Source organism: Melospiza georgiana, chromosome 4 (genome assembly GCF_028018845.1).
Source record: "Melospiza georgiana isolate bMelGeo1 chromosome 4, bMelGeo1.pri, whole genome shotgun sequence".
NCBI lineage: Eukaryota > Metazoa > Chordata > Aves > Passeriformes > Passerellidae > Melospiza > Melospiza georgiana.
This window is the reverse complement of record NC_080433.1, coordinates 60,595,748-60,619,849: the sequence shown is the minus strand read 5'-3', so window position 1 is coordinate 60,619,849 and position 24,102 is coordinate 60,595,748. Positions and strand designations below refer to the sequence as shown.

General features: G+C 36.6%; 1 protein-coding gene across 2 annotated transcripts in view; it reads left to right on the top strand.

Moving 5' to 3' along the window:
• GRM8 (glutamate metabotropic receptor 8) overlaps positions 1–24,102 on the top strand; it is a 307,347-nt gene that overhangs the window by 135,669 nt on the left and 147,576 nt on the right. For both annotated transcript variants that reach the window (XM_058023672.1, XM_058023673.1), the window contains exons 3-5: positions 6–141; positions 612–766; positions 1,696–1,833. In XM_058023672.1, coding sequence (XP_057879655.1) covers positions 6–141; positions 612–766; positions 1,696–1,833 — 429 coding nt within the window. The remainder of the gene's footprint in view (positions 1–5; positions 142–611; positions 767–1,695; positions 1,834–24,102) is intronic.

Here is a 24,102-nt window from a genome sequence, read left to right as displayed (position 1 = left end):
CCTAGGAGGTGTTTGCATTGCTCAGTCACTCAAAATCCCTCGGGAACCAAGACCAGGAGAATTTGAAAAGATCATTAAGCGCTTATTGGAAACTCCAAATGCTCGAGCGGTGATCATGTTCGCGAACGAAGATGATATTAGGTGCCTGTTTCCTAATTTTGTGTTTTGAAGATGTTCCTCTTCACAAAGATGCTTGGTTGGCTGGTAGAAAATAGACTAACAAAAAAGTTTCAGGTTCAATACTATGTAAAAATTCTTGAAAATCTGATGATAAGAAATGGAGTTGTAATTATAGAGTGAGCTGGTCCTTTATTCTGTGTAGTTCCAGACTTCTCCTACCTCCTAGGAGTGCAGTGCCAATAGAGAGTTATTTTGTTATTTGGCAACTGAAAAGGAAGAAACCAAAAAAACGCTAGAAAAACATGGCTAAAGATGAAACAAATTGTGTATTACTGTATCTTGAGTTCATTACAGCTGTTGTTGAGTATGCTTTAGACTGTGAAAATAATAGATTAATTAATTACTGTAAGCCTATGCATAGCCAAAATAAATGCGCGGTTCCTCAAGTTCTCATATGGAATTTGTTTAATTGGTCATTTGTTTGTTTGCAGGAGAGTACTGGAAGCAGCCAAAAAAGCGAATCAGTCTGGACATTTCCTCTGGATTGGCTCGGACAGCTGGGGGTCAAAAATTTCACCAGTCCAGCAGCAGGAGGAGATTGCTGAAGGAGCAGTAACCATTCTACCCAAAAGAACATCCATAGATGGTTAGATGAATGTGGCACAAACCTTTCATTTTCTGTCAAAGTTCAAGTACTTTAGATATTTTTAAAAATAATTTTAAAATCATGTTGTCCTTGATTGCAGGGAATTCAGGGAAATCTTTCCAAGCAAGTTACCTGAGTTTGCCTGATACGACAATAATTTGATATATCTGTTGAGATGAGGAGATGCAGAATCTGCAATTAGGCAGTCTTGTAATTGTCTAATAATGGTGATACTGGAGTTGAGAGCTTCTTAACCATAGCTTGGTCATTCTTGGGGACAAATAAGGAGAGTATTGTACGAATGATAATGAGTCAGATTATTCTCTGGGGAGGAGATTGATCTGTGCCCCGCTTTCCACTCCTAAACTTTAAGAAGTTACCATATTAAGAAAGATGCTTACTTGGTGGATGAAGTAGAAGTTGGTTTGCAGTACCTTATTCCTGTGAGGGTACTGGATATAGTAACATCTCATATGTCTGGCTAAGTGTGCTAAACTGGTAATTGGTTAGGAAAAATGAACACTATTGATGTTACATAGAGAATTTAGCCACAGGGAAATATTTGTAAGGAGCTAATCCAGATGGGATACGTTAATCATGATTTCATTATGACAGCTTTTCAGGGGTAAGGCTGGTGATCACCAGGTTTAAGTAAGAATCTTTAGTTTCTCAACTTGTGTCATTAACTATATAAACAGAAGCAGAATTATAGGTGTCCTTGATGTCTCCTGGCTCAACGAAGAGCTACCCCATGATTTTATGTGGCCTTGAAATGAAGTCTAATCCTTAAATGCGACTGTGCTCATAAAATAGTTTGTATCTAAAGCTTTTTCTTGTTCTTATATTTATAAAAAAATCTGTTACTGTCTTTAAATTTATATTTTTTATGTATCATATTTTAACGCTTCTTTCATTTTTCTTCAATGTAGGATTTGATAGATATTTTCGGAGCAGAACACTTGCTAACAATCGAAGAAATGTCTGGTTTGCAGAATTTTGGGAGGAGAATTTTGGATGCAAGTTAGGATCACATGGAAAAAGAAATAGCAATATCAAGAAATGCACAGGTAACTGTGAAAGTAAAACATTATCTGTAAATTGTTTATAGGAGTGACAGAAAGGAGCTGCTTTCTTTTAATCACTTTTCTGTCTCCCTTCAGTTCTCCAATGCATAATGCTGAGTTGTAAGAAAAGTGTGACATATTTTAGCCTGAAGAAAAAATTCATGGACAATGTATGAGAAATTTAGTAGTTAATTTGCACAAATACAATGATGGTACAGATTTTATTTAAGACCAGTGCAAGTGGTTCAATTCCATTTATGTTTTCAATGACCTCCTCTATCACCCTCTCTGTAGTTGTCAATATGATTTTTTTTTAGCAAGTGTGTGCATCATGGTAATTTTCATATTGTTTACCCTAAAGTATTTACAGTGAAAATTACATTTATGTTTAAACTATTGAGGTCTTGATGATAGGTCAAGTCTTGAACTCCTTATTTAGTTTACAAACTGTGTTTGAGGATGAAAGTAAAAGCAAATCAATATGTTATTATTACTTGTCCCCATGTGCAAAAGAAGGATCTTGTATCATACTATAAAGCTGAAAGGCTCTAAAAAGTTTGAGCAAAAACTTGAAGTAATTGTCACTAGATTTTGTAAACGTGCTTGCTCAGGCATCATACCCAGATGCAATTGTCATGACACCTAATATAGCAGACACATCAGCAGCTGGCTTTGATCTCAACAAAGATGTTGCTTTCTTGGTGTTACTTGAAAAGTTTATAATGAGAGTGTTACTTTCTGTGGCTACAGCAGATTGATTATGTTACTTTTTGTGGAGACATTTTTACCTAATATCAGGGCTCCTTGTGTCATTTCCTTAATTACTGCCACCACTCCCAGCATTGCTGGCTGTGACCATCATCTCTGAGTAGTGCCAGCAGCACTACACAATTTTTCTGCACTACGTACATAAGTTGTCTGTGATGTGCCTTGATTTTCCTGGCAGTCTCTTCTTTCACCAAAAAATATTTTCCCCATGGAACATTAACATTTTTTTTCACTTGCTGTCCCAAGATTTCTGGCTGCTTGCTGACACTTTCATGTAGCCTTTGTTATAGGGGTGCCCTTCCAAGCTTTCTGCTTGCCAGCACCCCACTTCTTTTGGGCTTGTCACACAGAAGCACTTTGAAGTCTCCAAGAACATGGATTCCTGCACTTTCTGTAGCATCAGATTTATTGTATGTGTATTGTGCCATCAATTCAAACACTTACTGCACTGGGCTTCACAAGTCACAGATACAACTCACACAGAAATATCAGAGCCATGCATTCCCTCTGTCATTTCAGCAAAGGCTTGTCTTCTGTCTTTTACCACATATTTCACAAATTGGGTAATATTCAGTTCCTCACTGAGCTAAATGATAGCTCATTACTCTAATCCTTTACTCCTTGACCTTGATTCATATAGCAGTAAATCATGGCTGGATAGTTACCCACATGTGGAAAGGGATTATTTTGTTATTGCTATTTTAAGTGGCTAATAGGTCAGTTTTTTAAGTTCTTCAGGTGGAATGACTGGTGTATGTGTTGTAGTTTAGGAAGCTCTAAATGGTATCACAGATGGTTGCATGACTTATCTCAGCCTCATCTGTCAAATTGAATTACCAAAAGTAGTGTGTGAAATGCATAGGCTGTATCTTGATCCAAAATAATTTCTAATTTGAAACAGATATCTTTATATTTTATGGAAAAAAAAATTCTGGTATTTTCTTTGAACCTGAAAATAGAAAGAAAATATATTTCTTGTGCCCAGAAAGTTAACATGGTGCTAAGTGATGGGACAAAGACATGGGAGGTCATATATGGCAGTTGCATGTGCATTTTAATCAGCAGGGAAAAAACAATGAATTATTCTGCAAAGTACCTCTGAGTGATAGGACTCTTGACTAAAACCACTTAAAAGTGGCTTGCCACAATAGAAGTTGTCCTCACTCGAACAGAAGCAGATCTGACGCAAAGTGGCAATTCTTCATGATCCCTATGCTTATCTAACTCAAATTTAAAGTGTTGAATAACAAAGGTACCCAAAATATGGTAATTTTAAGTAAAGTGAATCAAGAGGTGGTGGTGGTGGTAGTAAGTTCAAAATAAATCTCCTGTGATTTAAGGAATATTATAGGTAGAGAATGGGGGAATGACCTCCAACCCAATTTAGACTCAGAGAATTGCAAATTCTCTTGTCACACCTCAGTTCATTTGTCAGGGCCTCTCATGCACAAAAGAGAGGCAACAATGAAATCCTGGCTGGTTCTTCATATCACAGCCCTCAAAATAGTTGTGTGTGTACTATGATCTTCTATGTCTGCTAAAAATTAAAGAGCGTCCTACCCATGAATTTATCTTTTCCTTGAGAGGCCAAAGGCATTCCTCATGGCCATGTCTGCTCTGAAATAATGGTGGTAAGTGAAAAAAATGAATGATTTTCCGGTTTTCCAAATTTTAATAAGAATATAAGAGCTGTTACATTTAGTTGTTTATAACTTTGTATTGAAAACCTTGAACTTCTTATGGCCTTTCCCCATTGCCATTTTTCCTTGCAGTGGGCTTTCTCTGATATTTTGTGTGTAGCATCTCAGTCCTAATTTTCAGCTCAGTTCTTTAAAGGCATGTGCAGGTGGCCAAGCATAGGAACAGGTTGCCCACAGAGGTTGTGGAGTCTCCCTCAGTGAAGATATTCAATAACTGTCTGGATGCAGTTCTATGCCACGTCCTATGGGGTGACCCTGCTTGAGCAGGGAGGTTGGACCAGTTGGCCCCCTGTGGGCCAACCTGACCCATTCTGAGATTCCGTGCTTCTGTATTCCCATCTCTAGTTCAGAACTTAGAGACTAAACGTAAAAACATCATTTATTCTAATTTTCCTGTATTTTTATCTGTTCACTGCAGAAAATAAGATTCTCTTTGTGTTTTGCCCATGAGTTCAAGTTGTAAGTCATGTTGCTGTCTCTATAAGAGTTGAAGATGTGACTGGATGTGGCACTTTGGGATATGGTTTAGGGGTGATTATGGTGGTACCAGATTGACAGTTGGTCTAGATGATCCTGAAGGTCTCTTCCGACCTTGATGATTCTGTGATTCTGTGGTGTTGAGATGTCAGTAGGCAGTAGTAAACTGAAAGAAATCCAAAAGCTCAAAATACAGGCACATTCTGAAAATCTCTCTCTCCAATGATACCAAAAGGCAAAGTGATAGGTATAAAGTTTTCTCAGGCTTGAGATGTATTTTATTATGCCTTTCTGTTTATCTTATTTAGGAGGTACTTGACTCTTTTTCTCATATAACATTTTTAATTCCCAACAACAAAACTGATATCTCTGTTCTCTATTTAGTCAAGTTATTCAAAGCTATAAATTTTTGCTGCCTGCAGTGAGGATGCTACTGGTCTAATCCAATTTCAAGCATTTTTTTCCCCTATGAAGATACTAGAAAATGCTTAATAGTGAGAAACCTTTCTCTCTTTTATTTTCCACGTAAAATCAAGAGTCTTTTAAGCACGGGAAGTATGAAAGGAATTTATCTTCTTTTAAGGTTAAGAATTACACAGGGGCATAAGCCTTCTTACCTTTTCTTTTCTTATACATTACTGCGTATTGCAGTCTAGCATTGTAATAACTTGAACAGTTTATTTGAATTTTGAAATCCTGTTTATTTGTGGTTGCTGTTTCTTCTTATTCCTATAAGAATTTGTGCTCTGGAGATAAGTAAAGTAATAAGTTTCTTTTGAATTTTCCCATTTGTTTCTTTTCTGATTTTTGCCATGTTACAGAAAGCAATGATTCACCTAAGCCTTGAAAAAGTAATTTTTTTGCCACTATTGATTTGAAGCTAGCTCTCTGTGTTTCTGAATGTGAGTGTACATTGATCAAATCCTCAATATTAGAATAGTTCATTGAAAAATATTAGGAATTTCTTGTTCTGACTTTTCTGGAATTAAAAAATATCAAATTGGTCATTAACTTAGTAAGCATGAAACAATAATTCAATGACTACTCTTTAACTATTTTACTTGGGAAAGAAGAAAGGCCTTTGCAGAGGAAACTCATTCATCTTACTACAACAAAATAGAAAAGAAAGGAGCACTACCAAAATTAAACCATATGTAGAGGTTACAAGAAGCTTTACTTTACATATTTATTCAAGGTGTAGGTTTTCTATATTCACTGAAAACATTTTTAGTGAGACATGATCCTTTCAGGGGTCTTCAGTAATCTTTTTCTAGCTGGGTTCTCTGTGGGGAGGGGAAGTGAGGAGATGGAAAGGTTTTCACTCATTCCTGTGCCCCAGCAGAAAAATGTAAAGGCTGAGAGAGTATTCTTTCATCCTTTGATTCCCGTTGATTCTTCAAGAGAAAGTGCTTGCCTGGTGGTTTCAGGAGATGGCAGACAATCTATGCCTCTTGCTCTACTTTAAATTTAACATCCTCATATATAATTTTTCCATACCCTCAGCTTCCCAGGTGACTCTACCAGGGGGCCAGTTTTGGTAGTTGAAGATTTAGCATTACTTAGAAATAATGAGGACTGACCAGACTCGTTGTTCGCTTTGACTCTTGGTTGTTGAGCTATTACTTGTCAGTCCCATATAATGGAAATTTCTAGATTTTGTCTTTCTTAAGAAGGCTACAAAAGAATGAATACAATTATTTAAAAGGCAAAGATATTGCAGAATGCTCTTTTAATAATTGCATTGAATAGAGACAACATACAACATCACTTTTTCTGAAAAGTAAAAAGTAATAGTAAAAGAAAGCACCATTAATGATGAAGTTCAAAGAGAGAATAGGGGGAATTAAATGAAATCTATTTAGATTTTCTCTCATTAACCTCACAGATTGCTAATATTTGATTTCAAGCTAACAAAAATTTCAGAAATCCTCTTTTTGTATTTGTATGTATTTGTTTGTGTGTGCTTATACAAGCAGATATGTGTTTGTGTTTGTATGCTTAAGCAGATAGAAATGTAACATGAAAGTCACTTACTATATCATGTTTTAATCGGAAAAAACACAAATTCAGCTTCAAATCTGACAAAAGAAGTCAAAATTCCATTGAGATTTGTTCTGGATTTTACCCACAGAATCCCTTGAAGGCATCCATTATGTTCTTTGAACAGCAAAATGGGGTCCTTTAATAAAACATCAATCTAATATGGCCCTTTCTGAAATAAAACCTCAAAAAAAATATTGATTATGCATTTTCTTCATGTACATCCCCGCAGAAGGAGTTTTCCCCCCTTTTTGTATGGTTAGAATTCTAACTACTCTGCAATCCTAATCAGCCTTTAACTGCCTATAATGTCTGACCATGCTGCTAAAAATAAAGATGGAAGAGTTTCCAAAAGTGTAGAGACCTGTGTCAATTAGCCTAATTTCAATTTGCTCCATCAAAATGAGCTGTTTGTTTCACTGAAAAAAAAATCATGGTGCAGTATAATAAAAACCATGCATACCTAGGAACTTCTCAGAGATATTATTTATTTTCTTAACTAACCTCTTTGAAATTACAGTTACCCCTAAAAATATTAATAGGAGGAAGTAAATTTACTCATGTGTGTATGCAATCACATTCTGAAAAGTTTTTAGGACAAATTGAAAACTAGAATGTGAATCTCTTAGTGGCACAATGACTTGCTATTTTGTTTGAGTAATGGTTCCATTACCATCAAATCACTCCTAAAGTAGTTTCTTTTCTTGATGAGACCTACAGAAAATTAAGAAAATCAGAACAGATGCAGTTGAGATACATGAATTTAGCACAATTCTCAAGAGGCACTAATGCTTAGGAGGGACTCTTTTAGAGTACACAGAAATAGCTGTTGCTCTCCCTCTTTCTGATTTGTAACTGGGATGTGTAGGCATAAGAGTTAGAAAGGGTAATTCTTATTCTTTCTATTCTTTTGTTGTTGCTTGCCATTTTCTTGATTCCCATTTGAAATGTATCTTCTGCGTAAACCCAAAATAAGTTTTGACATATTATTTATATTTCTGAAATGTCTATTGCTGTTTTGTGTGAGTACAGTAATCTGACATAAAAATCACAATAGTTGGATTTGCAGCATTAGCAGGAGCCAAGCTGGCTGTGGAATCTTTGCTACCAATCACATCCATTGGACACAAAAGACTTTGAGGGGAAATGGAGTGACTTGCAAATATATTATTGATGCAAAAGTTCCCACAGAATATTATTTTCTCTGTTAGTTAGTACTTGATTTACAGGATATAAGCAATTTAAAAGATATGAGAAAAAGGGAAAAGCAAATGGTGAAACAAAAGAAATTATTTATCTTTCTGTTGTGACCTCTATACTGATTAATTGTTTGATATTAAAATAGATTTCAACTTATTTTGATCTTAGACTACCAACACCAGAAGCAAACCTATATATCTTAATAATTATATTAATTTTTATTATAGAATTAGTAAGGGTAAATGAAGTTATTTCGTCAAGGAGCAATGGAAATACTTAGGATTGCTTTTCTATCATGAGCATTTTCAATACATTGAGTAATTATTCACCCATGAAATGTCCCTGATTTATAAGTTATTGCTCATCTTTTGTGGAAGGGAGTTCAGACTGGTCACCTGTAAACAGATGTAGATGCTTTTAAATCTACCAAGTAGAATTTTTATTGCAGAAGTAGTCCATGAAAAATCAATGGGACGTACACAATGAACTTTAGTATAATTCAGTGTAGGAAAGGAGGTCAGAATTTGTCTTTCAATGGTTAAGTGTAGCCATTAAATGTACCAATTATAGTTCAGTATTTCTAGAATATTATTTGTATCCAATATTTGAGTTAGATGTTTTTGTATGAAGGGCTCTTATGAAAGGTCAGGGAGAAGCACAGGTGTCCTTAATTTGTGTTAAAATCAGTGTACAGGGGACAAAAGGTATATTTGTTATATTGAGTTCACATTGGTTAAACTGCATGACTGGGCATAATGATTTGGACTCTGGACTAATGCATATTTAGGGCTTGCAGGCTTGAACTTGGAAGGAGCTCATGAGAATGGATTTACTTAATTCTCCAACTTCTGGCAGGCCACCTCCATATGTCTCTGTAACCTGCTTAGACTGGTATGACTTACCCTGTGAGGATGCCCATCTCTCTTCACAGATTGCAAATAGTCCTAGATGACTAAATTGGACCAGGTGTCCGACTTTTAGATTGCTCAAACCCGCTGAAATGGCTTCCATTCCATGGTTGCTCTGATCATCCCTTTCTCAACAAAGCAATCTTCCTTCCAGGTTCCTGTAAAATCATGGTGATAATGCTAATATTTTTTAAAATACTAATTATGTATATTAATTAAAGAGATAATTTAGCATTCTTACAGGCACCTTCACACATAGAAATAGAATGGAAGTCAATAAATGACAGTCCCCTGTACACAGATTATCAGAAAATATTCCTCAGATCTGAATATGTGACAATTTGCTTACTGATAATACCCCAGATTTCAAGGATGCAATATCCTGTGTACTTATGCAAAACTATTTTAAAATGACTTGTTGAAAAATATTTACATTTTTGTTTTATATTTAGGTTTTGCCTTAAATAAATAAAATATTTAATTTTTCTGGCTAAAATCCTTTCATGCTGTGAAGAGATGGTACCAGGAGACAGAGAAATTAGGGATTTAAAAACTTTGATGAATCTACATAATGTGTGTGAGCTGTCACTGAGACAAATATAGCTGGTGTTGTGATCTCACAGACCCTGTGGAAAGTAGATGACTTTCAGATTATTAAAGCAACACGGTGAAATGCGGTGTGCATCCTTTGGTGGTATCTCTGGTCATAACAGTAGGCAATGGCTGTTTAATGCTCTGGGGCTTTTCTGCTTGACTTAGAATTTACTGAAGTTTTGGCAGCCAAGAATGGTCTTGGTTGATTTTTTACTTTGTTAAAATGTAAAACAGTGAAAGGGAAGGTCTATGTGCTACATACATTCCACCCGACCCCACAAAATTAAAAGATCCAAACGCCTTCAGAGCTCTGCAGTGATGGGGCAGGTGGTGTGCTGAGGTCATGCTCTTCAGGGTTCCCTTGTTTCCAATCTGTTCTTTATTTTTCCATGTGCTTAAATATAATATATTTGGGCCAGAGATTGATTTTTTTTTCAGTTTTTTTTTTTTGTTAAACAGACTTTCCTGTTCTATTCTTTCAAACAAAGAAGAAGAAAAAAGAGGGGGCACTTGCACATCACAAACCTGTTTGTATGAGACCACTGAAATTTAAGTGCCACGTAAACATTGTTTGGCTCAGAAAATATGGGTGCTTTTTCACTCTTAGGGCTAGACTCTGACTAATGGTAGACTTTTTCCTGAGCTGTACTCTAGAATGAACAGTTCTTCAAAGACTCTCAGGTAGATCAACAATTATTCTCTCATCTTGAAATGAACAAATAATTTCCAGCACTAGAAGCACTTCAAGGTAACTTTTTAAATTGACTATGGCTTTTGAAACTGCGGCAAACAAGAAACAAATTCATTTTAGTCCTTTTAAATTTTGAAAAATTGACCAGGTCTCTAAAAGTGGCAGTTTTAGGAGCATTCTGAGTGCTGGCTTGAAGAGTGATACCTGCAATTGATATCTGCAATTGCTTGAATCTCTGCAATTCACGAACCACTGTGAAGAATATATTAGAATGACAAAATCATTAAGGTTGGAAAATACCACCAACATCATTGAGTCCAACCTTTGACCAAACACCATCATGTACAGTTATTTCAATTTCAGAAATAACCTTTTATATTACATATAAAAATCTGAATTTTTTAAAGTCACTTTCCATTTAATATGAAATTTTTTACCAATTCCTCTGTGAAATAATCTTACATGTAATTTATGATGATAATAAAGGAAATAGGGTTTGGAACACCAGAACAAAGATTTTGCAACTTAGTTTCACAGAGATAAAATACAAAGGATGTATAGCCAGACCTTCAATGCTGTACGTGAGTGTTGCTTTATTGACATGAAGAGTTATGAGATTTGAGAGGATATGGCCCCCCAATGAGAGTCATAACTTGATTCTTTGTGGAAATCACAGAGTGGTCAGTAATCAAAGGCTGAGTAGATAAGAAAAGCTTTAAAGGAAGGATCAGAAGGAAAGCTACATTGCTTTTCACTTCAGAAGATAAGAGTTAGATCTTATGAGTAGGGTGAAAATAAGCAGAGCTTTGTAGTCAAGTTGAACAGAACCTTGAAATAGAGACAAGAAGTATGAACATCCTATGAAAAGGGTAACCAACCAAGAATTTGATCTCAACAATGCTATCCTCTGAAATGTTCTAGTACCAATGAAAGCAAAATTGTTTTTTGAGAGTGGACTACAATGCATATCGCTCTTTTGGTCTGCTGTCATGTGGTTTTGTTTTCCCCACTGTATGTACATATAAATATATATGTATTTATTTTTTTTCTCTTTTAACATGAATCTCTCTTCTGAAAAAAAGAACTAAAATTTCTTGTAACCTTCTTCACTGTAGTATTGAATAATGTTGGCTCTTGCTTTTGGAGCCTTTAACATAAATGCTTTATGTTTACTTCCAGTAATACATGTGACATTATAAACAAGAAAGCATGTTTTTAGGATATGAATGGAGGTTTTACCACCTTCCTCACCTTTTTACAGTGCTCCTTAAATAACAATGTAAAAAAAATCCTATACTAATTTTTTTTCCTTGGTGTATTTATTTATTTTTATTCAATTTTAGAAAGCTGCATCTGAGCATATATTGGTTTTTATTATGAAGGTGCTCATTTGTACTCATATTTCAAATTGTGTCTAGAGAACTCATACACATAAAGACAAGCATCCTTTCTCTTCTTGGGATTCTCTGTTCTTGTTGGTCATTTACAATATCTCTGGCTGATGCTTCAGTATTATGTTTGCTTGCCTGAAATGTGACTATTCAAAATTTCAAACTATTTTCATTATATTCAAGTCTTTAGTAACTCTTTTATGAGATTGTACATTTTGCTATAGCTCAGTTTATTGATTCATTTACCAACAAGTTTATGATTATTTTTGGTTTTTTCTTTTTCCTCAAAGTGCTCCAAAAGTTTTTAATGGTAGTTAAAATTAATTCTTATTTCAGTGTTAGGAATTAATTACATTATGATCAAGCATTTCAGGTGTAATTGTGCATACAAAGAAATTGTTGGGCAATATTTAGAAATACAGCTCCAGTCATGCAAGGTAGGCTGTATGGGGGCTACTTATGCATCAGTGCAGGACTGCACTGAACTCAGTAGCATTTCATAGCTGAAGAATTCCATGAATTATTCTAACTACCTAAAGAATGCCTTAAATATATTTTCTACCTGTGTCGAAATGTTCCATAGTAAGCCCCACAAGCAAATAGTAATTTTAAGTGCTTGCACTTTGTGTTTTTGTGATACCTCCCTAGAGAGTAGGGAGTTAATGGAGAACATGTGTTATTAAAACTTTTCATTGATCATATGTTCTTCAACTTTGTATGTGATTGACTTTCTGATCAAATGATGATGATTTGACACTATTCTTTTGGTTTTGACATTCATACAGACCTGCTCTCTTCTCTTGGGCATTCAGTTTTTAAATATTGACATGGTTTGCAGCATGCATGTACATATGTCTCAGTATGCATTAATCTCCTGTAGAAAATCTCCTTCCTCTTAATCCCTACCTGTATGCGGGTCTACAAAGGATGACTTTGGAGAAAAATCTTTTGCCTTTTCCAATGCCCCCTCCTGTCTCTAATCTTTCTATTACTGATCTCCAACTCACAATAGAAAGTTTAAGTGGGAGGTGAAGGACTGAAGAAACCATTGAGAGTCATAGCAGGCAGCCTGGAGAAAGGGAACCTGATGCTGTGGGAGCTGGGCCTTAGGTCTTTGTGTTGGCATGCACTGGTAGGCCTCAGGAGAACTGTTCCCAGTGCCCTCCCTCTCCCTTGTTCCTAATCTTAGGTGAAGGAAAGCATTTAAAATGACTGCTGTTACACATAAGGAGCCTATTTTGGAAAGCGGGGAAAAATGTAATTAGGGTCAAAACCTTTATTCTTAATTCATTATTCAGGAAATCCTCTTGAGAAGCAGACCTGCAAAGAAGATCAATCTTCTATTTTAAAAAGGATTTTGGCATTTGGAATTGAAATTAAACCAGTCCATTTTTCAATTCAAAGAAAAGAAAATTAAGCCTTATTCCACCCAATGAGAATACTTTAGTGTGTTATCTAAAATAAAAATCAAATGCATGTAACCAAAAATTTCAAACTGGTTCAGTTCTAATATGCAACAGTTCCATTTATAACATAGTCCTGTTTTTTTCTACCATTTTCCCTACAACCAAAATGTTGCTAAATATTTTAGAAATTATATTTACTGTAATGGAACTACGTTCTATAGAGAAGTGTAACTGTAACAAACCCTCCCCATAAGTCTGTGGCTTAAGATGAGGACAAAATGTATGATTTGGGACCCAGAAAAAAAGATGTATTTTATCAGAGCAGTGTATAGTATTTTATTGTGTACAGTACACGCATGAACAGTAAATACTTTTGATGGAGCACACAGTTGATGGAGAATAATGATAGTGTGTGTGAATGACATCCTGATTATGATGAATCACACAGATAAAAATATTGACATTCATGGCTAGTAGATTTCCATGTCTCTGAACAATGGATTCATCCTCCTATAGGACTATTTTCCAGTAGAAACTGTCTAAATTGGGCATTTAACCTCTTCCTTAAAATCAAAGATATGATTGTAGAAGTAGAATCTCAGGCAGGAGCTGGGTAAACTCACCACGTAACAGTTATGTATTTCCTGAAAGACAGCTATATCAATTCCTACAAGAGAATGAAACACTGAGAAAAATGCAAATTTAATGCTCCTCTAGAACTTTTTTATCTTAAATATTTTCAAAAATTGGAACATTTATGGTCAATTACCCCTTGAAAAAAATAGTTTAATGAGTTACTGCACACATATAACAGGGATGGGTTATTCAGCTTTTTTGAAAGAATAATTTTTGGCAGTATGATGACATCAGAAATGGAGCATATTTGGATCCTGATGAGTTGTCATTCAAGAAAGAAGTTATGTCCATGGTTTGTATTGTGGAAATCTCACCTTTAACATAAGCTTTCCTAGTTCAGAAGATTTCTTGATGTCCTCTCTTATTTGAGGAGACTTATGTGTTCAAAGATTCACAGAATTTTTAAGGTTGGAAAAGACCCCTAGGATCATCTAGTCCAACACTGCCATGTTCACCACTAAACCAGCTCCATGTTCTTCTAACAATTGTTAAAACCAAGCCCCTCTTTCTGATCAATAGGCTTTCCTCAGCCTATCAGGTGTTAAAGCAGCTCCTTTTTAACTTTGCAGTATTCATGTCATCCAACAGATAAATTCTGGGTTACTGAGGTAAGAATGCACAACAGCTATGTGGACACAGATACCATTCCAGCTGTGCAATTATGTGAGATGGCAGGCTTTGGTGGAGGAGAAACATCTGGCGATTGTGGAGGCTGAATGGTTTTCAGGGCTCAAAACAAAGCAAAGTCTTCAGTCAATCAGAGAATATTTTACTTTTGTTAGGCCATTTGCAGAGTTTCAGATTTTTTTTTAAAGCATTGTATTAATGTTGTGAGATTTCACTGTCACTTGGAATTGATAGGTATAGAAATGTTCCCACAATTAAGAACTGATAATTCAAATACAGATAGATTAGTAATATAGGCTGTGAGAAATATGGTATGCAAACTTAGGTCCATTGTCCATTCACACCTTCCAAAGAGGAGAGAGAAAAAAAGGAGATAAAATGTTACTTCTATCCTGTCCCAAATCATGTGTTGCCCACCCATTTGATTGTTTTTCTGTTGCATGCAGTGGTTTGTTAATTGTACGACCCCATAAAAAACTTTTAGACCTTACTGGCATATCTTCTTCCACTTATCTTGGTCTATATCACTTACGTAAATTGACCTTAATGAGGTGATTCTGAAATTACTTTCCTCTTTTAAAGATTAAATATTTTCAATAGAATTCAATTGTGATGAATTTTAGTGATGCCTTAAGTTTTAGCTTTCATATTTTTCAGATTCTGTGCTGCCTAGGTGTGTAGTTCTAAGTGTTGGTAATCTCTTTTCACAGAGTAGCTAGACAAAACAATTCCTTTTTCTAGCCTGGGACCAAGGACAACCATTACAAGCTTCAGGGCCAGAAAGACAAACTGTGGACTGAAGAGAGGAAACAGGGAGGATGTGACTTCATAATCTGGGGCCGTAATTGGACAATTACCAAATATGCAAATGGACTAAAACTTATAAAAGTGTGAGAACTCATGACGAATCATGCATTTTGTGACCATTTTGGGTTTCATCTTGGGTGTAGCTCTGGCCAGGCTCTTGTGCTGCCCAGGGTGTATCCATTAAGGCCTTTTAATAAATACCTGCTTTATTTCTTAACTCTGTCTAGCCTCTGTTCTAGGTCAGCCTTCTCAAGGCAGCAGGAGGACTTGTATGGAGATAGCAGCCTGAGACTTGTGTGGTTGTGTATCATACCTGATACTTCCTAGCATTGTGCTGGTAGGCTTGTAGCTTTGGGAAGTGGATCCATCCCTGGTTTTTACCTTATTTGCAGCATTTTGCTTCATACTACTGCGAATCATTCTAATTACAAGAGGAAGGCATTCATTTTCAAAATTGCTTGTTGCAGTTTGTTAGAAAAGCCCATTCAGAGAACAGAGGATGCGCAATTCATAATTCAGGTGCTGAACTTTTCCTTTGAGATGTGAGTGTTTGGGAACAACTGTGAAAGAAACTGAAATTGTGGCAACATAGCACTCAAAGATGTGTACAATTCAGAAATGCTGACAATTCTGACAACGAAGGAGGAACCTCAAAGAACATCAGAGTTTGATGCCTGAAGAAGAAATTGGTAATTTACCTCAACTGTGAAATAGAGAGTTGTTGGGCCTTAGAACAGATGGAGAGAATTATATGCATGTCACTGTGAGAAAGGGAGAAAGAATTTTTTTTAATCTTGTCTGCTTATTTAGTGGTTTAATTTCTTTGTTATTTTTATATCTTTTCTTCATCTTCTGCATAATCTTTCTCCTTTGCATTTAATTTCATCTGTTGAGTTTATCAAGCTATCTCAAATCACCCTGTAGAAGCAACTTTTGGATTAGTAGATTTGTTAGGTCCTAGAGTATAATAATTAGGTACATTCAGGTAGGCTTGAAAAGGAACAAATAGCATGAGTTTTCACAGCAGCTACTCAGTGTGACACTCCTATGTGTAAGAATAGTTTTGACTTTTCTCACTTACAGATGCCAGTAGTCTTTTGTAGCAGCTGATCCCCAGTTGAGACTTACTCCCCTTTACAGCTTGAATGCATGACTTGTTTCCATTAGCACTGTCAGGGTGTTTAAAATCATCTTGCAATTTTGTTTCACCTACATGGTGACTCAGTGGTAGAATGTATTAATAAAAGTTTAGAAATAATAATGGTGTTTACCCTTGAATTTAGAAGACTTTGATGATGTACCTATATAGCGTCATAGAACTGGTGCAGGTTCACACAGGAATAGATTTATTTCTTATGCTCTGCTAAATTTCCTGTGGAATGCTGAGTGCATTAGGATCCATGGTAACCAAGTCTGCTGCAGCACTGTATTTCTGTGCTGTTGATAATGCAAGTCCATCTAATTAGCACCAAATGTCAGGGTACTAAGAGGAGCAGGTGGCACCATTTGTATCTGAAGTAAATACAAACACAGTATTTATGTGCAAAACCAGGCAAAATAAAGCCTTTTATAAAGTCTGTTATAGATGGTTTGTGTGATTAATAAGGTCTGAGAGGGAAAAGATAATTATAACTGCGACCCATGAACTGATAATTTCAACTTCAGGTTGAACCTAATGCTACTGATAGGAAATATTTTAATCTTGAGCCCTTGAAGAAATAAGTTCTATTACTTTAGGAATACAGACTGTAATATTTGGCATTTTTAAAGTGCATGGTTCATTCCCAGTTCACATTATGTTTTAAAAGTTGTTAGGAATAATGAGAATTGTGAATAAAAAGAAGGTGGATTTTAATAACCTCGATTTTCATGAAATCTTAGAGACTGCAAGCAAGACCTCTTATGTAGTGTCTTTAGGTGTCTTGAAGGACTCATACAAACCTCTGTGAGACTCTGTAATATACATAAAGACTGTGTGCATAGACCTGAAGTGAAAGGAAACTGCTATTGATCTGTCTAGATGCATTTATAGACATAAAGAAAGACAGATGTCTCCAGAAATCTAACAAAAATCATTGTCTGGAGGTGCTTTACACTGTTGTCAAACAAGGAATACATGTTCAGGAGAGATGCAACTTATGGGCTTCAGTAAAAACTTAACTGTAATCCGTAAAAACTTAAGTGTAACCCATGTGTATGCCACAAAGTATTGCAAGGCCAGGAGCAGGAATGGGACTGAAGATGCATTTCTATCTCAGAAATACTGTTTGTCCCTTGTCAGGTGTCAGTTTTTGCCAGGAACAAAAATAGTCCAGGATGCTGCAATCTCTAGTGTCTCATACCTGATTCTATCATAGACAGCTTCATTTCCAGGGTGGGACCTTCCCCTGGTGCAGCCAGAATGCCAGATTCCAGCACAGCTTGGGCACCACGTTTATAGCTCCATGAAAATGTAGAAGGTAAATAACTGAAAGGTATGGGGGCCTTTACATGGCTGATTCACACTTTGCAGATTTTGCCTATGATGACTACATTGCTAGCCTGACTGCAAACACTAAACTTCATTTTTATGCTATATCAGTCTAATTAATCATCTCATACACAAATATTCACTAAAATGAAAGATACAATCCATATTAAAATTTTAAAATTTCTGAAATAGCTCCGTAAATTTGGCAACTGATGCATAAATAAGATTTGCAATTCCGTCCATATTATGAAAATACTGTGCTTTTTTCCATATTACAATTTAATTAAAAAATATTAGCTATCTCTTAACACACTATTAAATGTATTTTATTCCCATCCCTTTACAAATTAGATATTAAGTCTTCCTTTTCTTTTTCTTTTTTTTTTTTTCCATTAAGGAGAATTTGATGTTGAGACAGAAAACAAAGGGAAAACGTGATGAATGCTTTAATATATTTTGTGAAAACCCCAGAACCTGAAACATAATAATTGTAAGAGGGTGAACATTTAAGGAGAGAAAATTAAGTAAAATTAGTGTCTTGCAGATTTGGAAGTACAGAACATATTGTACTAAGAAAAAAATAAATAAACTTCCAGATGAAAAGAACACCCAAACATATCCAGAAAAGATTAAGAGACCAGGGTAACTAATAAAGAAAGAATATAAAAGGCAACATTTCCAAAAATAATAACATACTCCTCCTTGTAGCTATAAAGGAGAGCAAAAGAGCCAAACAGCTTAAGGGGAAAAATGTAACTGGGCTTAAAAAAGCAAGTAAAGCTTATTTTTTTAATGTTAAAATTAAACAAATATTTCAATTCAAAGCAATTGCAGAGAGCCATCAGATATTTAAAAATAATATTCAGAAAGATAATCTTCAGTACAAAATATCACTTGGTTAAGAAGAAAAATAAATACAGCTAATTTTTCACATCAGCATAGCGCATTTCAGTCATGTTGTCTTACACATCTCCTTTGCAGGGTAGCTGGCTGTGAAGGGTGACTTGTTCTGCTCTGGAGCAGTTAGGGAGCCAGCAGAGTTGTAGGCCACTTTGTTCTCTTTCTGATACTTTGGACAAACCTGTAAAGCCTGCTGCTGGTTGAAATTTCTCATGGCATCTCCAGTTTGCTGATAAAATCCAGTGCATCAAGTGACAGCTCCCATCTCCCTGAGTACCTTCAGATGTTTCTGAGTGCAGAGAAACCCTCCTTCTTTAGGAGTGAAGATACCAGTGACTGACAGCAGCTTGCATCTTTGCGAGGGAGTATTTCCTGCTGCTGGCAGTATCAGACACTTCTGTTTGCATAAAGGAAATGAAGTTCTCATGTCCTTCCAAAGAAAGCTTCTGTTCCTACTGGAGTCCAACTCTGAGGCTGTCCAAAGTAATTCTCTTGCTACAGAGAAGTGTTAAAAGACAGTGAACAACAGTGGCCTTCTTGCCTCAGAGAAACAGTGATTTCCACCTTGGTTTGCCCTACAGCACCCTTGGAAACTCACAGAGAACAGATGATTGCTCTTTGGACAAGGTTGCTGATGTGACTGGGTTCTTGTAGTCAGTCTTAATGTAAATGCTCATCCCTCCAGCCCTGAAGGAGTCAATGATATGTTGATTTCCAAAATAATAACTATGATAAGTTGTCATGCAACCTTGTGCTAATTTTACAGGGGCCAGATCAGTCACTGGAAATAACTATGATAAATATCCTCTCCCACTCACTTTATTGTATGTGTACATGAAGGAAGGTGGCTGAACAGCAGGCAGGAAGGCTGGCTGATGTCAGTGCTCACACTGCTACAGCACCAGTGTCATGGTACCAACAAGAAAATGGGGAAACTGCTTTTTTTCCTGGAGACAACTGAACATAGTTATGGGGGAGAGTGAGATAGGACAGATGGGGAGTGATAAATGTCATGAATGAGGATGCTGCTGCACAAATACAGGCATGGACTGGAACCAGGAGTTCTAGGCATGGAACTCCTAAGGGGGGCATGGACCTGGCAGAAATCTGTGGGAGGGCTTGCAGAAGCTTCCTCGAAGGAATGGGAAAACTGAGAAGACCACAGAAAATGTGCTGTAGTCCAGGAGGCTGATAAAAATTTTTGACCTAGAAAAAAAGAATGGAAATACTTACTCTGTGAGATACAGTGAATAAGGGAAAGATTTGTTTGCAAACCCTTTTATTTTACTCTGTCTCACCATATTATATTGAAATGGACATTCAAAAGTCACTTGCTTTAGTGTGTGTTTTAATAAATCATTGACGCTGCAGGCTATTTTAGTGTGTTTAGTCTGGTGACTTTTAAGGGAAGAGTACCAGTGGTTCCAACTTCAGAGTTATGGCCAGCTGAGAGCCTGTCACAACAATTTTTCAGTCACTCTCTCTCCTGTCCTGCTCACTTGCACAAGGGCAAAAAGCAATGGCTTTGCAGAACCTATTAGCCTCTTCTGCACTGCTTTAGTTCACTGCCTAAAGAAATAAAAGGAACTTTTTATGACTCTCAGTATTTATTTGGGTTTTACTGTGCAGAAATGTAACCATCAGGCTTTTATATGGATAAGGATAAACTTAACTGCATGCAAAGTCACATAAAGAGATCTTAGCAGGAATGTGGAAATGTTTAGAGATTCTCACTGATATGTGTCTGTTCTTTGAATTAGATGAATGCAGACTCTGAATATTGAAAATGACTAAACTGTAAAAGATAATGGCCACCTTTTAGTGTCAGAGGAAATCACTGATCTGTCATCTCTGTCAAAAAACTACAAATGTGGTTTAGACCACAGATCCATCAAATTATTCAAAAGCAAATTACTTTATATAAAAAAAATCTTAGCAACTTGAAATCTAAGTTGAGGACCTGTAGTCTTCACAAAATTTGAGGAAAAGAAGAAAATGTTGGGTCCTAAATCTGTCATTTGTGCTGCCAGCATTTCATGTGCAGACTCTTTGAAGATTTCACAGTGAATGTATGAATCTAATAACAGGCATGTCACTTGGTCCTACTATGCTGAAAGTGATCCTTCTTGCAAAGAAGTCTGAAACAAGCATTATGTTCACACTTACGTAGAAGATAGAAAACCTCAAAGTTTAAAAAGAGGGAGCAGAAGCCTCATTTATAGTGCAAGTGAGAGAATTTGTGTCAGGGGAGGTTTAGGTTGGATGTTAGGAAATGATCCTTCCCCCAGAGATGTTGGGTACTGGAACAGCTGCCCAAGGAAGTGGTCACAGCAGCAGCCTGGGAGCGCTCAGTGCTGTCAGGCACATGGTGTGATTCCAGGGGATGGTCTGTGCAGGACCAGGATCTGGGCTCCATGATCCTGTGGGTTCCTTTCAACTCAGCATATTCTGTGATTCTGTGAAATCAGCGTTTTTATGATCCATCTCTGAAGGGAAGCAGGAGAGAAATTGAGTCTGGAATTACTGTAACTCTGGAGGCTGGAACTCCACTGTACTCTGTTCGGTAACGTTAACTGTACTGGAACAATAAGTGGCTAGAAAATTAGTCTCTAAAGAAATGCCACAGTTCTTTAATGGCTATGGTGTTTGCATTTGAAGATCTATATTATTGAACTTAGATGCCTATAATTGACAAGCAGTTCTTCACTTGAGATCCTGGAATCACATGGTCCTTTTCCCTTGCAAAGAATGTAAGTAGCTAAGATGGTACTTGTAGAAAGGTTGATTCATATAAGCTGAGGGTAGCAGTTGGGTACTCTGTGTAGACTGAGATTTCACCAAATCTTGTTTCTCGCAACTGTTTTTTCATGTAAATCCTGACTGCTTGGACTGCTGAAAAAAAACCCCAAAACAGTTGAAAGACAAAGAAGGGAGAGTATCTCTGATGAAAGGTGATTTTTTTAGAGAAGGGTCTGTTCCAAGCAGACCTGGGCTGAAGGCAGTAGGTTTGTAGGTTTAACTTCCTCAATAAGACACTGAAGATGTACAGTGGTCAAAGAAGATTAGCCAAGGGAAGCAGAATTCCAGGAGTAGGTGGTAGAATTGTTCCAAAGTCTCATCACTGATATAGACACACCAATTAATAACTAGGAGCAAAGCAGTCAGCTGACTCTTAAGTCCTGAGAATGTTTTACGTATCTTGTATTTACCATTTTAAAAATTGTTTTTCCTATTCTTAATGAAGTATCTAACATTTTCCTTTGCTAAATGACAGCTTAACCATAACTAGCTGTAGAAGTTATCTAACACTGAGACCTTTCCTGCTCGAGGAGCAACACAAGTTTAAGAGTGCCACAGTGTGTGTGTTTGCTCTGCTTGTGATTTCTGAAGGGTCTCAGGAGCTGGCAATTATATCCTTAGAAAGCTGTGGGACTCAGTTTGAAGTCTGTAATACCAATGGAGAGGAATTGCCCTGAGTGGATCAGTATAAAGAGTGCACAGAGGAACATAATTTCAGATCCAGGGATTAAATCACAGGCATGAAACATTCTTTTCAATGTATTGATATCTGTGCCATCCCTGTCATGTCACGTACACAAGGTGACAATACAAAATAAGTGAGCTAAGTAGGATGACTGGAAGCAATAGATTAATTTAACACTTAAGCAGTCACTGGCAAACACTATGTACCTGTCTTCTGGAAGAAAACTGGAAAAGTTTTAAAGAGTGTGAAAATTTTAAAGCATTTCAGAATAGATTTTGGGTTTTTTAAATAGACCAAGAAAGTATGGATTTTAAAATCCACAGCGAAGAGAAATCTCAAAAGAAACAAATAAAACTAAGAAATGAAAACAATTAAAAACAAATAGTTCAACTAAAAGGACAGGAAGAAAACAGAACACTTTTTTCAGTTTTTACAGAGGGTACCTAAGTAGGAATCCAGTTGACAAACTCTTGCAGACGATTATTCAAATATTTGATGGCTTAAAGCGGGTAATGAAAACAATAATTAAAGAAGTCTTGTAGCAGAACATATAGAAGGTATTAGGGAATAGTGATTATATCATTTGCATAAGAATTTTGCCCTAAACAAGTTCAGTTAAAAAGCACTCATTTACTTTCACCTATTTACTCTCACCTATAAATAGCATTGGTCACATGGGTACAGTGTACAGTATTTACATTAGATGACTTTTAAAATGCCACAGCATAAGATCAGTCATTTGTGCCAAGATTTTTTTTTTGTTTTTCTGTCTCCAGAGTATTATGCTCTTAAGTTCTGTTATTATGTCCTTATTCTGTTTTATTAATGTTAGTTCTGTAACTGTGTGTCTAAAGGGCAAATGAAGAATTAATTTTCAAACACTTTTTATCTGCCTATGGGTTACTGTAATTTTCTACATCCCATTAGCAGTAACCTTCATAGTCCCTTTTCTTGAAGACAGTATGGCTACATCTGCAGCTTCTGAAGCACAGCCCTGTGTATCTTTGATTTTCTGCAATACTGCTTGAAAGATGGAAATGTCAAGCTGGATGACAGCTAATGAACTGAGTGTTCACTAGTTCATCACACTGGTTTCACCAGAAGCCTTTTAGTTACAAATTTGAAATAATTATCTTTGGTAGCATGAGATCACTTGCCTTCTCTGACAGAAGAATTGACACTCGTCAAAATGGCAACTGGCACTTGGGAGGGGCAGATCTAACCATGGAGTTGCAAAGTGTTCTGTCAAAAGAAACTTAGTGCCATTGTGCATGAATTTGTGATGAATCTGATCTCTGCAGCTTTGGCCCCAGTGAAGGCTCAAAGACATCTGCTCTTCAGCTGTTGTGAGTTACTCCTGTTGACTGAATTTTTTGTTTGGTAAGGGTTTAAACGTGTCATTTTAAGACATGGGGAGCCCTTCACAGCTTATCAGTGCTTGTGTGGGACACCTGTTCCACCTTGGGCCAGCAGGAAAATAGGGTTCGGTTCAAACTTGTTTCAGAAGAGGTAAACACAACACCTCAAGTACTGTGAGGTGCTTGGTGGTTTCCTCAGGAGAGAGGAGACTTTGATTTCTCTAGATAAGGGGTTTGCCAAGCCATTGTCTGCGTGCTCCCCAGATCACACGAATCATCTCTGCCTGTCCATGGGCAAACAGAGATTGCAGCTGGGAGTATTTTCCTGACTTCAGGCACCAGAGCAGCTGCTCCCCCTCATGCTTGTGAGCAGTGTCTGAGCTCTTGCTAGATCCTGCCTAGAAAGAGAGGAAGAGGTCAGGCAGAGGTGATTTTGTGCTATGCATTTATGTTCCAATCGTGAAAATATCCAGAGTGGCTGCAAGCAGGAGCATGTGAGGAAAGGATGACATTGTACCGATCTCCAGAAATATTTTACTTTGAGGTTTCTGTTACACTTCTCTAGGGGAATGCACTCCACTTGCCTGTTGCTCAATCCTTTCCTACTGACAGAACAATGTATCCTACTCAATACCAAGACTGATATGATTCCTAATGGGACAATGTCATTATCTTCCTAAATGAATAAGCAGATTCTGCCTGTCAGTTTTATGGCCACAGCACATCATGTGGGAGACTACAGAATCCATCTTATACATGATTACAAGAAAATGAGGTAATTGAACTGAAATTTTGTTTGAGGTACCTTAATCAAA